This window comes from Carcharodon carcharias, chromosome 7 (assembly GCF_017639515.1).
Source record: "Carcharodon carcharias isolate sCarCar2 chromosome 7, sCarCar2.pri, whole genome shotgun sequence".
Lineage (NCBI taxonomy): Eukaryota > Metazoa > Chordata > Chondrichthyes > Lamniformes > Lamnidae > Carcharodon > Carcharodon carcharias.
This window is the reverse complement of record NC_054473.1, coordinates 115,420,740-115,434,362: the sequence shown is the minus strand read 5'-3', so window position 1 is coordinate 115,434,362 and position 13,623 is coordinate 115,420,740. Positions and strand designations below refer to the sequence as shown.

At 44.5% G+C, this 13,623-nt stretch overlaps 1 protein-coding gene across 1 annotated transcript in view; it reads left to right on the top strand.

Moving 5' to 3' along the window:
• The window catches only part of exoc3l1 (exocyst complex component 3-like 1), a 295,672-nt gene extending 282,878 nt beyond the window's left edge, over positions 1-12,794 (top strand). The window contains exons 11-13 of the mRNA XM_041192273.1: positions 800-955; positions 2,702-2,826; positions 12,412-12,794. Coding sequence (XP_041048207.1) covers positions 800-955; positions 2,702-2,826; positions 12,412-12,598 — 468 coding nt within the window. The 3' untranslated portion in view covers positions 12,599-12,794. The remainder of the gene's footprint in view (positions 1-799; positions 956-2,701; positions 2,827-12,411) is intronic.
• Positions 12,795-13,623: the final 829 nt, after the last annotated feature.

The window sequence follows — 13,623 nt, the reverse complement described above, 5'->3', positions numbered from 1 at the left end:
GGCATCTGGGACGCTGATTGTGCCATGAATGTGAGCTTTGAGCTCCCTGCACGTGCAGTATGTGTGTGCATTGTGCTACGGTCTCTAAGCTCCACTCTAGCCACTTGAAGAACTCTGGTTGGAAGAATCCCCCTCACCTCTTACAACTCTGGCAGAACCCCCACCTCTCCACCACCCCTCACCCCGCTCTTTCATATTCGTCCCATGCCAAAGTGTCCCATAAGTTTTTGGCCAGCAGTTGGTCATCTTGCCCTGGCCAAGAATAATCCAACACACCGACATATGCACATACTCCTAAACATAAACTTGAAAGCACATGCCGGCACCCACCCTCACATGCGTACACCTGCAAGCATATGCATAAACTGTCATGTGCACAGAAAGACATACATACACTCACATGTAAATATAGACACTTGCAAATCCAACCACACACACATTCCTGTGATTGCTTGATGTGGCAGAAGCCCAGGCTATTTTTTTTAATGCCTCTATGTTATTCATTCACCTGTAGGCTAGGTACGCTGACATCAAATGCAGCATCCCCACTAAAAGAAGCCAGCTCAGCACAAGCTGAGAATTGAATACCAGTGGCTGTGTTTATCCACTGAGCCATTTATTCATCTTACATAAAAGGATTTTCTGAAAGTGCGGGAGGTACAAGAAGGAGGGTAGAGGCAACATTACATAAGTGGCAAATAAATGGCGAATAGGCAGAATAATCCTCTCAGAGTGTTTGTGATCAGAGAAGGTACCTGGGCACAAGGTGTAATGTCTCTATGATGTGCTGACTCCACAGTTCATGCTGTTTGAAGGCCTCCGTCTGGTAATCATTGAGTATGTCCGCACACTGATGCTGAAGAAAATTGTCTGCAAAAACCCCACAGAGCGAGAGAGGCTGTCGGACAGAATGTCGCATGATGCAGAGAGACTGCAGGAACTCTTCTGTAATCTAGTGAGTGAGCTCAAGCATTAATAAAGCATAATTCATTTCATTTATCACTGAGAAAACATTCACCTTAAACATCCTAACCATCCATACACAATAGCAGCTCGTTAGCCCTAAGTCCAAAACTCAATGAGGATGGATATCAGTGAGGACTTGGGTTACCAACCCTCCAGGATTGGCCTGGAGTCTCCAGCAATTGAAGATCAATCTCCAGGATGTTGCTGGAGCAAGTCATAGCAACATTTAAAAATAATTTTTTTTCTTTCATTTTCTTTGAACGTTTCTCTTTACCAGATATAAACCTATTGAAAATGGAAGGAAAAAAGGCTCTTGGCTGACAGTCAAGCAACATCCAGTTGGGCAATGAGTCTTTCTGCTTTCCAATTGGCTTAGGAAGGCAGGACGTCACAAGGATGGATGTATTGGCCAACTAATGGCTGGAGCATGGGGGCAAGTCATGTGATGAAACCTCCAGGAATACATTTAATCACAGTTGGCAACCCTAGTGAAGACCAACGTTCCCTCTACTTTTCCTTGGCTGTACACGGCCTGTTTGTTGCAATGCGTTACACAGCCACACCTGCGTTAATCTTAAAGGGACCACAGCTGGTGATGAGCCTGCTTGTTTCCTGAGCAGCCATGCACCCCAATAGCTTGGAGGGAACATTTGTGAGGTGCTGTGAAGGTGGCTTCATCAAGCCTGTTCACCCCACCAGCGCTCAAAGGTAGCCATGGCCTCTCTGCTCTAAGCGAAGACATTTATAACATGTTTTTTTCTGCAATCAGCAATCTGATGTTTAAGCTGTGACCACAGCCAGTTGTTTGAACTGATTGTCAAATAACCAAGAGGTTCCTTTTTTTTCACACTATTTTGTTAGTTCCAATCACGGCCTTTCCCCTCCAAGCAATCCCCTGGCCTTACACTGCCCCCTGCTGTGATGAAAAGCTTGTGTTTTAAAAGTTTATATCATTCAATTTTAATACTTCTTTAAGCTCTATTTCCCCACCCAGCACATTATCAAATGTTTCGTCTGTACAGCACAATATCCTTGATCCCGAAATTCATCCTTCACTAACATTATCAGCATCATTGAGGGGAACAGACAGATTTTTTGACTGAAACCCATTAGTTTTGCCTTTGTTAGAAACAAAAGTGATGTAAAGGCAAATCAATAGCCTCATAACACACAAACATATACACAGACACACATGGAAGTACATACAAATACACAGCCAGACACACACATACAAGCACACAGACATACACGCACAGACATATGCATACACATAGACACATGGAGGCACACACAGATACACGTATAGTACACAAATGCACAAACATCCTGTATATGCAGAGACATTCAGACACACAAACACATGCAAACAGTCACAAATACACACATGAAAATGGGCACAAACACACACATGAAAATGGGCACAAACACACACACACACACACACACACACGTACACCCATGCGTAGACTGATACACAAATATACACAGATAAACACATGCATGAGCACATAAATGGGCACATACACAGCCATGCACACAAATGCATGCATATAGGCATGCGCACAGGCATGCACACACAAACACACACACACATATATATCTAAACTGAAATCTTAAATTTCACTCCCAAAGGGTTCAATCTTCCTCTGGTTACAGCAGAGGACTTTACATGGGGAGGAAGCTTGACCTCACACTGTACCTGGTCCCGTGAACTTTGTCTTTTTCCTTCCTGCAGGGATTGGAAGAACCTGATCGCCTAACCAATGTGATTTTCTCTGTGTCGGAGCTCATCAAACTGAGGGACACCTCCCTCCTCAGCCTGGAAGTTTCCTGCCTTGTGGCCAAATATCCTGATATCAGGTAACTCTTCCCTGTCCTCTGACATCACACCTTTAACAGAGTAACTACCAGGAGCAGTGACATTGATCTGCAAATTTGGATCCAAGTACTGTTTGACCGACATACACCCGGACCCATGTGGCTCATTGGCTGAGATTACCACCTAGTGTGGAACTCACAACTAACAGAGCTCACCAGCGCTCCAGTACGTAACCCATGTGGCCAGCCTTTAGTTGTAACAATAAGAGTCAGTCAGTAGCCTATTTGGGTACAATGGACATTGGTCAGGATCAGGCTGGACTGCATAGTTAACTTCCATGCCTGTGCTCCTGCTATATGCCCAATAATCACCAGCAAGAACCCTGGCTGATTTCTCCCCTTCCTAACCGAGGAATATTGAGGCCAATTCTGGCATTGCTTGCTGGGATCAACTGATGAGTACATCAGGTAGCCCACGTACCAATGAGCTGGTGGAAGGAGGGATGCATGTCGGGAGTAGGGTGTAATGGGGAATTAGTTTTTTCTGTATCCTGACTGGTCGTGAAGAACTGCTTGTTGCTATCTCCAGCACAGTCAGCCCTCACCCTGAGGAATATTTTGCTCTGTGTTTTAACATTAACAAGAACTTGGATATGAGCAAACTGGGAACAGACCCAGTAGGAAGGCAGTGTTTCTCAACCCTGAAATGGATGAAAGGCCAGTATTTGTTTTACATAGGATTAAATAGGCTTTGCAGCACAGAGTCAGGCCATTCGGCCCAACCTGTCCATGCTGGTGTTTATGGTCGACCAAAGCCTCCTCCCATCTTTCCTTATCTAAATTTACCATTGTAACCCTCTATTCCCTTCTCCCTCAGAGGCTTGTCTGGCTTCTTCATAAATGCATGTATATTATTCACTTCAACCACTCCCTGTGGTAGTGAGTTCCACATTCTCACCACTCTTTGAGTAAAGAAGTTTCTCCTGAATTTCCTATTAGATTTCTTGGTGACTATGTTATATTGATGGCTATCCCTAGTTGCCCTTGAACTGAGTGGCTAGGCCATTTCAGAGGGCAGTTAAGAGTCAATCACATTGTTGTGGGTCTGGAGTCACATGTAGGCCAGATCAGGTAAAGGTGGCAAATTTCCTGGTGAACCAGATGGACTTTTATGACAATCATCAATGGTTTCATGGTCACCATTACTGAGACTAGCTCTATATTTCGCATTTTATTAATTGAATTTAAATTCCACCAGCTGCCATGGTGGGATTTGAACCCACTTCACCAGAGAATTAGCCTGGACCTCTAGATTACAAGTCCAGTGACATTACCACTACACTACCACCTCCCCCAAACTGGGCTGATTCCTGAGCTAATGGGATTGTCCTATGAGAAGACACTGAGTAAACAATAGGTCTATATTTTCTACAGGTTAGAAGAATGAGAGGTAATCTCAGTGAAACATTTGAAGCTGTTCAGGGGCTTGACAAGATAGATGGTTCCCTGGCCAGAGAGCCTAGAACTAATGGATCTTGGCCATTTAGAACTGACATGAGAAGAAATTTCCTCACCAAGTGTTATGATTCTTTGGAATTCTGTATCCCAGAAGGCTGTGAATGCTCAGTCATTGAGTATTTGAAATTAATAGACTTTGATACTAAGAGAATTGATGGATTGGGAGATAGTGCAAGAAGGTGGATTTGAGGTAGAAGCCCATCCACGATCATATTAAATGACAGAACAGGCTCATTGGGCTGAATGGCCTACACGAGCTCCACTTCCTGATGTTCTTATGTATTTCACAGAATCCCATGACAATCACAATACAGAAACAAGGTGACTGGCCAACCAGTCTGTTCATCCTCTACAAGAGTAAGACTAAAATGCTGCCTTGTAACTTGGTGCCAACTTGAAACAATCAGGTTTCTGCCCCTGCCACAATATTGAAACAGCCTTTATCAAAGTCACAATTGACATCCAATATGACTGTGACAATGGTAAACTTTCTCTCCTCATCCTTCTCAACCTGTCTGTGGCCTTTGGCACAGTTGGCGACACCATCCTCCTCCAATGCCTCTCCACTGTTGTTCAGCTGGGTTGGACTGCTCTCACATGGTTCCACTCTTATCTATATAAGCGCAGCCAGAGGCCGACTTGCAATGACTTCTCTTCCTGCTCCCACACTATTACCTCTGGTGTCCCCCAAGGATCTATCCTTGGCCCCAGTCTTATTTCTACATACTGCCTATCAGCAATATCATCCAAAAGCACAGTGTTAGTTTTTGCATGTGCGTTAATGACACCCAGCTCTACCTCAACACCACCTCTCTCAACTCTTCCACTGTTGCTTAATTATCAGACTGCTTATCTGACATCCAGTCCTGGATGAGCAGAAATTTCCTCCAATTAAATACTGATAAGACTGGAGCCATTGTTTTCAGTCCCCACTCCAAACACCATTCCCCTAGCTATCGACTCTCAACTCTCTCCCTGGCAGCAACCTGAGATTAAACCAGTCTGTTGATAACCTTGGTATCACATTTGATCCAGAGATCAGTTTCCAACTTCATATTTGTGCCATCACTTAGACTGCCTGTTTCCACCTCTGTAATGTCGCCCAACTTCACCCCTTCTCAGCTCATCTGCTGCTGAAACCCTTGTTCATGACTTCTAGACTTGACTATTCCAATGCATTCCTGGCTGGTCTCCCACATTCTGCTTGAGGTCATCCAAAATTCTGCTGCCCATGTCTTAGCTTGCAGTAATTCATGTTGCCCTATCACCCCTGTATTTACTGACCTACCTTGGCCCCTGGTCAAACAATGTCTTGATTTTAAAATTCTCATCCTTGTTTCCCTCCATGGCCTTACTCCTTCCTAGTTCTCTAACTCCCCTAGGCCCACAGCCCTCCAAGACATCTGTGCCCCTCTAATTCTGGCCTCTTGTGCTTCCCCAATTTTAATCATTGCACCATTGGTGGCCTTGCTTTCATTTGCCTAGGCCCCAAGGTCTGGAATGCCCTCACTACACCTCTCCTCCTCTCTACTTCACTTTCCTTCTTTAAGGTACTCTTTGACCAACTTTTGGTCATCTGACCCAATATCTCTTTATGTGACTCAGTGTTATACTTTGTTCTAAAATGCTTCTGTGAAGCACTTTGGGACTATATATTAAATTAAATGTGTGATATAATTATAAGTTGTTGTTAGTTTGCTGCATCGACTGCCATCTTGTGTAATGAAGGAGTATTCAACCTCTGCCACTAGGTTGCAGCAGTGCATCCTGGCAATGAGGATAATGCAGCATGAAACTCAGCCTATTGGCATCATTGAGCACACTATATTTAAGCAGACCTGCCATTGTCTGAATTCTATTGAAGGTCAGGTTGGCTGCCACTCACTTGGATTCACAGGTCTATGGCAAATGGTTTTCTGTCCATTCAATTAACTGGACAGAAAACCAGACACTATGGGCCAGTGATTCCCCAGCCAGCAGTCTGTGACCACAGATCTGGATTGGGAGTAGCTGTGTGGAACTGCAATCATCCTTTAAAAGTCCATTCACATTAATGGTGAAGGTAACTCCCGTGAGAACACAACAGTTGCTGGAAATTGGAAATATAATCAAGAAATGCTGGAAAAACTCATCAAGTCAAGCAGCATCTGTGGACAGAAAATCAGAGGTAGCATGATAGGGAGAAACTGTTCCTATTGGTGGAAGGATTGACAACCAGCAGTCACAGATTTAAGATAATTGGCAAAAGAAGCAATGGCGACATGAGGAAAAACTATTTCACGCAGCGAGTGGTTAGGATCTGGAATGCACTGCCTGAGAGGGCAATGGAGGCAGGGTCAGTTGAGGCTTTCAAAAAATAATTGGATCATTATATGAAAAGGAGAAATGTGCAGGGGTATGGAGAAAAAGCAGGCGACTGGCACTAAGTGAATTGCTCCTTGCGAGGGCCAGTATAGATACAACAAGCCAAATGGCATCCCTCTGTGCTGTAACCATTCTATGATTCTGATTCTAGGACCTTTCATCAGAACTGGAAGATGTTAGAGATGTAACAGTTTTTAATCAAATACAGAGCTGGGGCGTAGAGAGTGGGTGGTGGAACAAAGAACAAATGGGGAGGAGTGACATGGAGTGAAATCACTTCTGTTACAGTGCATTCAGAATATTATAGAATCTTGCAGCAAAACAGGAGGCCTTTTACATGGCCCATCACGCCTGTTCTGAGTTTTTGAGCTACCAAATAGTTCCGCTCCCCTAAACTTTCCACACAGCACTGCAGATTTCTCCTTTTGAAGTATTTCTCCAATTCCCTTTTGAAAGTTCCTATTAACTCTGCTTCCACTGCCCTTTCAGGCAGCGCATTCCAGATCGCAACAACTTGCTGTGTACAACCATTTCCCTTCACCTCATCTTTGCTATTTTAGCCAGTTATCTTAAATGTGCAGGCATCCACGCCAGCAGCAGGATATTATGCCAGTCCAGAATACGTCTGGACCAACGTGGTATGGACACGATGGGACTCAACTGAAGAAGGCCTGGGACAGCCTGTGGAGGCTGGAAGATAGGAGCCTCGAGTAGCTGTGGACCCTAGAACACCACGTGAAGCAGTAGGTGGGTGGAGCATCAACCAGGTAGATCTTCCAGCTGCAGCAGTTGCCAGGAGCTGGATCACTGTCTTCGGGATCTTCCAGGAGGTCCATCTTCTATCTTCAGAAGCTTCCAGGAGCTGGATCTTCTATCTTCAACGGTGAGTCAGTTGATATCCAGGTGCCTTTTAAACATGGTGCCCAAAAAATGATGGCAGGGCATGAGCCATCCAGCCCACCATGCTGGGCAAAACATCAGGAAACCCCAACTGCATAACTAATTAGGCCAGCATTGCACAATACAGCACGAATTCCCACCAGCCTCTGTGGCAGGAAACTCTCCCCATTCTCGCCCCCAGCACGGGACTTGGTCTCAGAATGGAAAATTCCGCCCTGTGTTCTCTGGTTACTGATCCTCCTGCCTGCCAATGGAAACAATTTCTCCCCAGATACTCCATCGAAACAGTGCATAATTTCACACAGCTCCATATTAAAATAAATCACTATATTGTTGATCATGCCTCAACCCCAGCCCATTGGAAGATTGTATGACATAATGGAAGGATTTACAAGTGATTAATAGTCTGACAGCTGTGGTGTGAACACTCCATTCCATGACTTTAACTATCTTTAACCCAGCCAGTAGGGAAAGTAATTTTATATGGGAGAGTTTTATGTATACATCCCATACATTGAACAAAAACCATCCATACCCACCTGGATTTCAACTCTGGATTCAGGGCCTCATTTCCATTGTCTACTGGAGCAAGGGTCAATCCCTGCACATCCTGACTCAGGACTGGAACCCTAGCACTGGGCCACAGAATCACAGAATTGTTACAGTGCAGAAGGAGACCATTTGACTCATCATACCTGCACTGGCTCTCGGATTGAGCAATTTACCTAGGGCAATTCTCTGTCTTCTCCCCATGACCCTGTACATTCTTCCTTTTCAAACAGTCTAATTCCCTTTTGAATGCATCAATTGAACCTGCCTCCACCACACTCTCAGGCAGTTCATTCCAGACTTTAACCACTCATTGCGAGAAAGAATTTTCTCTCGTGTCACTTTTGCTTCTTTTGATAATTACTTTAAATCTGTGCCCTCTCATTCTGGATTCTTTCATGCATGGGGACAGTTTCTCCCTTTCTACTCTGTCCAGAACTCTTCATGGTTTTGAACACCTCTGTCAAATCTTCTCTTCTCCAAGGAAAACAGTTCTAACTTTTCCAATCTATCTTCATAACTGAAGTTCCTCATCCCTGGAATAATTCTCGTGAATCTTTTCTGCACTCTCTCCAATGCCTTCGATCTCTCCTAAAGTGCGGTGCCCAGAACTAGACGTAATACTGTAGCTGAGGCCAAAACAGTGTTCTATACAATTTTAACATAACCTCCTTGCTCTTGTACTCTATGGCCCAATTAAAAAACACAGGATACAGTATGCATTAACTACTCTGTCCCACCTTCAGTGACATAGGCACATGTACACCCAGGTCCCTCTGTTCCTGAACTCCTTTAGAATTGTACCCTTTATTTTGTCTCTCTGTATTCTTTCTACCAAAATGAATCACTTCCCAATGGCTCACTCCACACACAATGTGCTGGAGGAGGGAGGGAAGTGTGAAATTCATCTTGGAATATAGTGTAAAATGGTTGACTTCATTGCCATTGGGCTGCTGATTCACTATCACCCAATCTGTGTTTTCTACCCAAAGTTAAAACTAAGTTTCACCACCACTATTTTCTATATATTGCTTGTGAATCTCATGTGGTAATGCTCCTAGTAAGTCATGTGCTTTATAAATGGGAGTATTATACCATGTGAAAGAGAATCTGGCCATGCTCCCCCTTTAAGGCTACAAGGTGCATGAGTGGTAGGTTCATCTTGAGGTCTGGAGAACACTGGCGGTGTTTTGGTTGACAGGACAATTAAATTGTTGGAGATGTTTTGGGGTGAACCTATTGCTGGAGAGAGGGAGCTGAAACCTACACCATTGTTTGTTTTCTATAAGATAATGAGCTAAGCGCAGCCGGTGGAAAGTAGACATTATCCCAGGAATCACTGTTTAAATTGTCCTTGCACCCAACATGGTCTGATTTTTAATTTGACACAGCCAGATGTGTTAATGTATTTGCCCAGGTTTGTGTAAATTTGGGCCGATTATAATAAGTTTAACTATGATGAAGGGTGTCAGAAGTCTGACTGAACATTATACCACTGTAGATCTCCCATTGATTTAGTTTGCAGATAGCAACTTAATGTGTTACATATGGGAAAATCAACTGGTTATCCTGATCTAGTGCAAGAAGTGTTTAATGCTTCTTGTAGATATGTTCACAGAATCACAGGATCTTTATAGTGCAGAATGAGGCCATTCAGTCCATCAATTCTGCATTGGCACCCTGAAAGAGAATTCTACCTAGTCCCATCCCCTGCCTTATGCCCAAAGCCTTGCGTATTCTCTTTTTTCAGGTAGCAACCCAATACCCTTTTGAATACCTCAATCAAACCTGCCTTCATTATTCTCTCAGGAAGTTTGTTTCAGACTCCAACCACCCTCTGGGTGAAAATGTTTTCCCTCACATTACATTTACTCCTTTTGCCCATTATTTTGAAAGCTTGCTCTCTAGTTCTTGATGCTCTTTTGAATGGGAACAGTTTCTTACTATTTACCTTGGCCATACCCCTCAGAATCTTGAAACCTCTATCAAGTCTTCTCTCAGCCTTCTTTTCTCCCAGAAAATCAGTCCCAACCTCGCCAATCTATCCTCACAGCTACAGTTCTTTATCCTTGGGATCATTCTTGTGAATCTCTTATGCACAATAGTGATGAACGATAATGAACAAATCTAGATAGGTAGATGAGTGATCATAACTCCGTTAGATTCAAGGAGCAATCATAACTCCATTAGATTCAAGGTTGTTATGGAAAAGGACAAGGATGGGCCCGAAATCAGAGTTCTAAATTGGGGGAAGGCCGATTTTAATAAGATCAGATATCATTTGGCCAGAGTGGACTGGAAGCAGCTACTTTTAGGTAAATCTATGTCAGAGCAGTGGGATTCATTCAAGAAGGAAATAAGGAGAGTATAGGGCCAACATATTCCAGTAAAGACAAAAGGTGGGACCAACAAATCCAGGGAACCCTGGATGTTGAGGGATATACAGGATTGGATAAAGAGAAAAAGGGAGGCTTAGGGCAGATACCGGGGGCTCAAAACAACGGAAGCCCTAGAGGAGTATAGAATCTGTAGAGAGGAACTTAAAAAAGAAATTAGGAAAGCAAAACAGGGGCATGAGAAAACATTGGCAGGTAAAATAAAGGAAAATCCAAAGTTATTTTATAAGTACATTAAGAGTAAGGGGATAACTAGGGCAAGAATAGGGCCCATTAAGGACCATAGTGGTAATTTGTGTGTGGAGCTGGAAAATGTAGGTAGGGTTCTAAATGAATACTTTGTGTTGGTGTTCACAAGTGAGAGGGACGACGTGGGTATGGAAATCAGGCAGCAGGACTGTGATGTAATTAAAGAAATTAGCATAGAAAGGGAGGAGGTTCTAAGTAGCCTGGCAGGCTTTAAAGGAGATAAATCTCCAGGCCCGGATGAAATATATCTCAGGATATGGAGTGAGTGAGGCAAGGGAGGAGATAGCAGGGGTGCTGGCAATAATTTTCAATACCTCTCTGGCTACAGGAGAGGTGCCAGAGGACTGGAGGACAGCCAATGTGGTACCGTTATTCAAGAAGGGAGGAAGGGATAAACTGGGGAACTACAGGCCAGTTAGTCTAACCTTAGTGGTGGGGAAACTATTGGAAGCAATTCTGAGGGACAGAATGAATCTACACTTGGAGACGCAGGGATTAATCAAGGACTGTCAGCATGGTTTTGTTAACGGGAGATCATGTCTGATCAATTTGATTGAATATTTCGAAGAGGTGACCAGGTATGTAAATGAGGGCAATGCATTTGACCTAGTCTACTTGGACATCAGCAAGGCTTTTGGTAAGTCCCACATGGGTGACTGATAATGAAGGTAAGAGCCCATGGGATCCAAGGCAATTTGGCAAATTGGATCCAGAATTGGCTGAGTGGCAGGAAGCAGAGGGTGATGTTCGAGGGGTGTTTTTGTGACTGGATGCCTGTGTCTAGTGGGGTTGCACTAGAATCGGTGGATTCGGTGTTGGGGATCGGTGTTGGGTCCCTTGCTATTTGTGGTGTATATTAACGATTTAGACTTGAATGTAGGAGAGTTGATCAGTAAGTTCGCGGATGACACAAAAATTGGTGGGATGGTAAATAGCCTTAGATTAAAGGAGGATATAGATGGGCTGGTCAGATGGGCTGATCAGTGGCAAATGGAATTTAATCCAGATAAGTGTGAGGTGATGCACTTGGGCAGGACAAACAAGGCATGGGAATAAACGATGAATGGTAGGACCCTGGGAAGTACAGAGGATCAGAGGGATCTTGGGTGTGCATGTCCACTGGTTCCTTAAGGTAGCGGAACATGTAGATAAGTTAGTTAAGAAGGCATATGGGATACTTGCCTTTATTAACCGAGGCATAGAACATTAGAACAGGGAGGTTATGCTGGAACTGTTTAAAGCACTGGTTAGGCCACAGCTAGAGTATTGTGTGCAGTTCTGGAATCCACATTATAGGATGTGATTGCACCAAAGAGAGTGCAGAGGAGATTTACCAGGATGTTGACTGAGCTGGAAAATTTTAGCAATGAGGAGAGATTGGATAGACTGGAGCAGAGGAGATTGACGGGGGACATGATCGGAAGTATTTGGATGTGCACTTGCGATGCCATGGCATACAAGGCTATGGGCCTAGTGCTGGAAAATGGGATTAGAATAGTTGGGTACTTGTTTGACCGGTGCAGACTCAATGGGCCGAAGGGCCTTTTTCTGTGCTGTAGACCTCTGTGACTCTATGACCTGACCAGATACTTGTTTAAGTCTATTTCTGTTCCTTAATAATGAAACAATTCCCCCAATTTTCTTTTCTCAGCGATGAGCATGTTTCAGTCCTACTGGATATCAGGGGGGATGTGTCCAAAGACATTCGTGGAACTGTGCTGGAGATGTTGGAGCAGAATACCCAGCCACCTCCAGAAGACTATCAGCCCATCTTCTCCGATATCCTGGTGCCTGCTCCTGTTCTGCCCTTTTGTCTCCCTACTGTCAAATGCGGCTAGGTCCATGTGTCTCATTGTGGACCTGTGAAAGGACCCTGAAGCAGAGAAAGAGGTCGCCTGACGATTGCAGCCACACACCATCAGTGCAAAACAGTGCTTCACTTAGACATCTGTCCAAATGTGCAGTGGAGACTGGAGCCCCAGCTGGGGAAAAGGTGTCCAACTTGAGTAGGCAGGCAATATAGCTGTAAAGGTTAGTGAGGCACTGGTGTTCGATCATTAGATTCCTCCCACCCCCAACACACACCACCACCACCACCACCACCACCACGCCCCACACACACCAACCCCCCTCCCCCCCCCACCCCCCCACCCCCCCAACCCCACCACCACATACAACAGTCTGTCATATTTGCAAAACATGTCAAAGGTCACAGGAGAGATCCTCCCTCCATGGCACAACTGGTATAGCCAACATGTGGCCATCCCATACAGGCAAAAAGTCTCAGCAAGTAGTGCTGAGTTACCATGGTTCCTGCTGCTGATTGCTAGCCATTGTGTCTTCTATAGGAAAGGGGAAAGTGTGTAAATGTCAGCTAAGATACAAAATCAGGCTTGAATGTGATGCTCCCCAAAGTTGACTATCCTACCAAAGTTCACTGTCAAGGGGGTCCATGTGAAGACAACACCAGAGGTCTCCTGGGCCCTATGGTAACTCTCACACAAACCAACAACTTTGGGAAGAGGCAGGAACATTTACAAAGCTGAGGATAGCTTAGGAATGTCACATCAATCTTTCCTCTTTTTATTCTCAAAGCTAGGGCTTCCTGTCCAAGGGGAATCCTGGGTGTTCGATTCTCATCCAGCCTCAAAATGGGGTTGGTGGATTCACCATCCCATCAACCCAAGCAGCTGCCGTTTTCAAAGGGGCCTTCCCTCAGGTTACCAGGGGAGAGCACCTGTTTGCAGCATGGGTCAAGAACCTGGCTGGAATTTTGGGGAAATGTGAGTGAAGCTTGGTGTCTGCTGCAAATACAACCCAGCCAAGTTGTAGGGTTAAATTCTTGTGCAGATGGGAGCTGTGG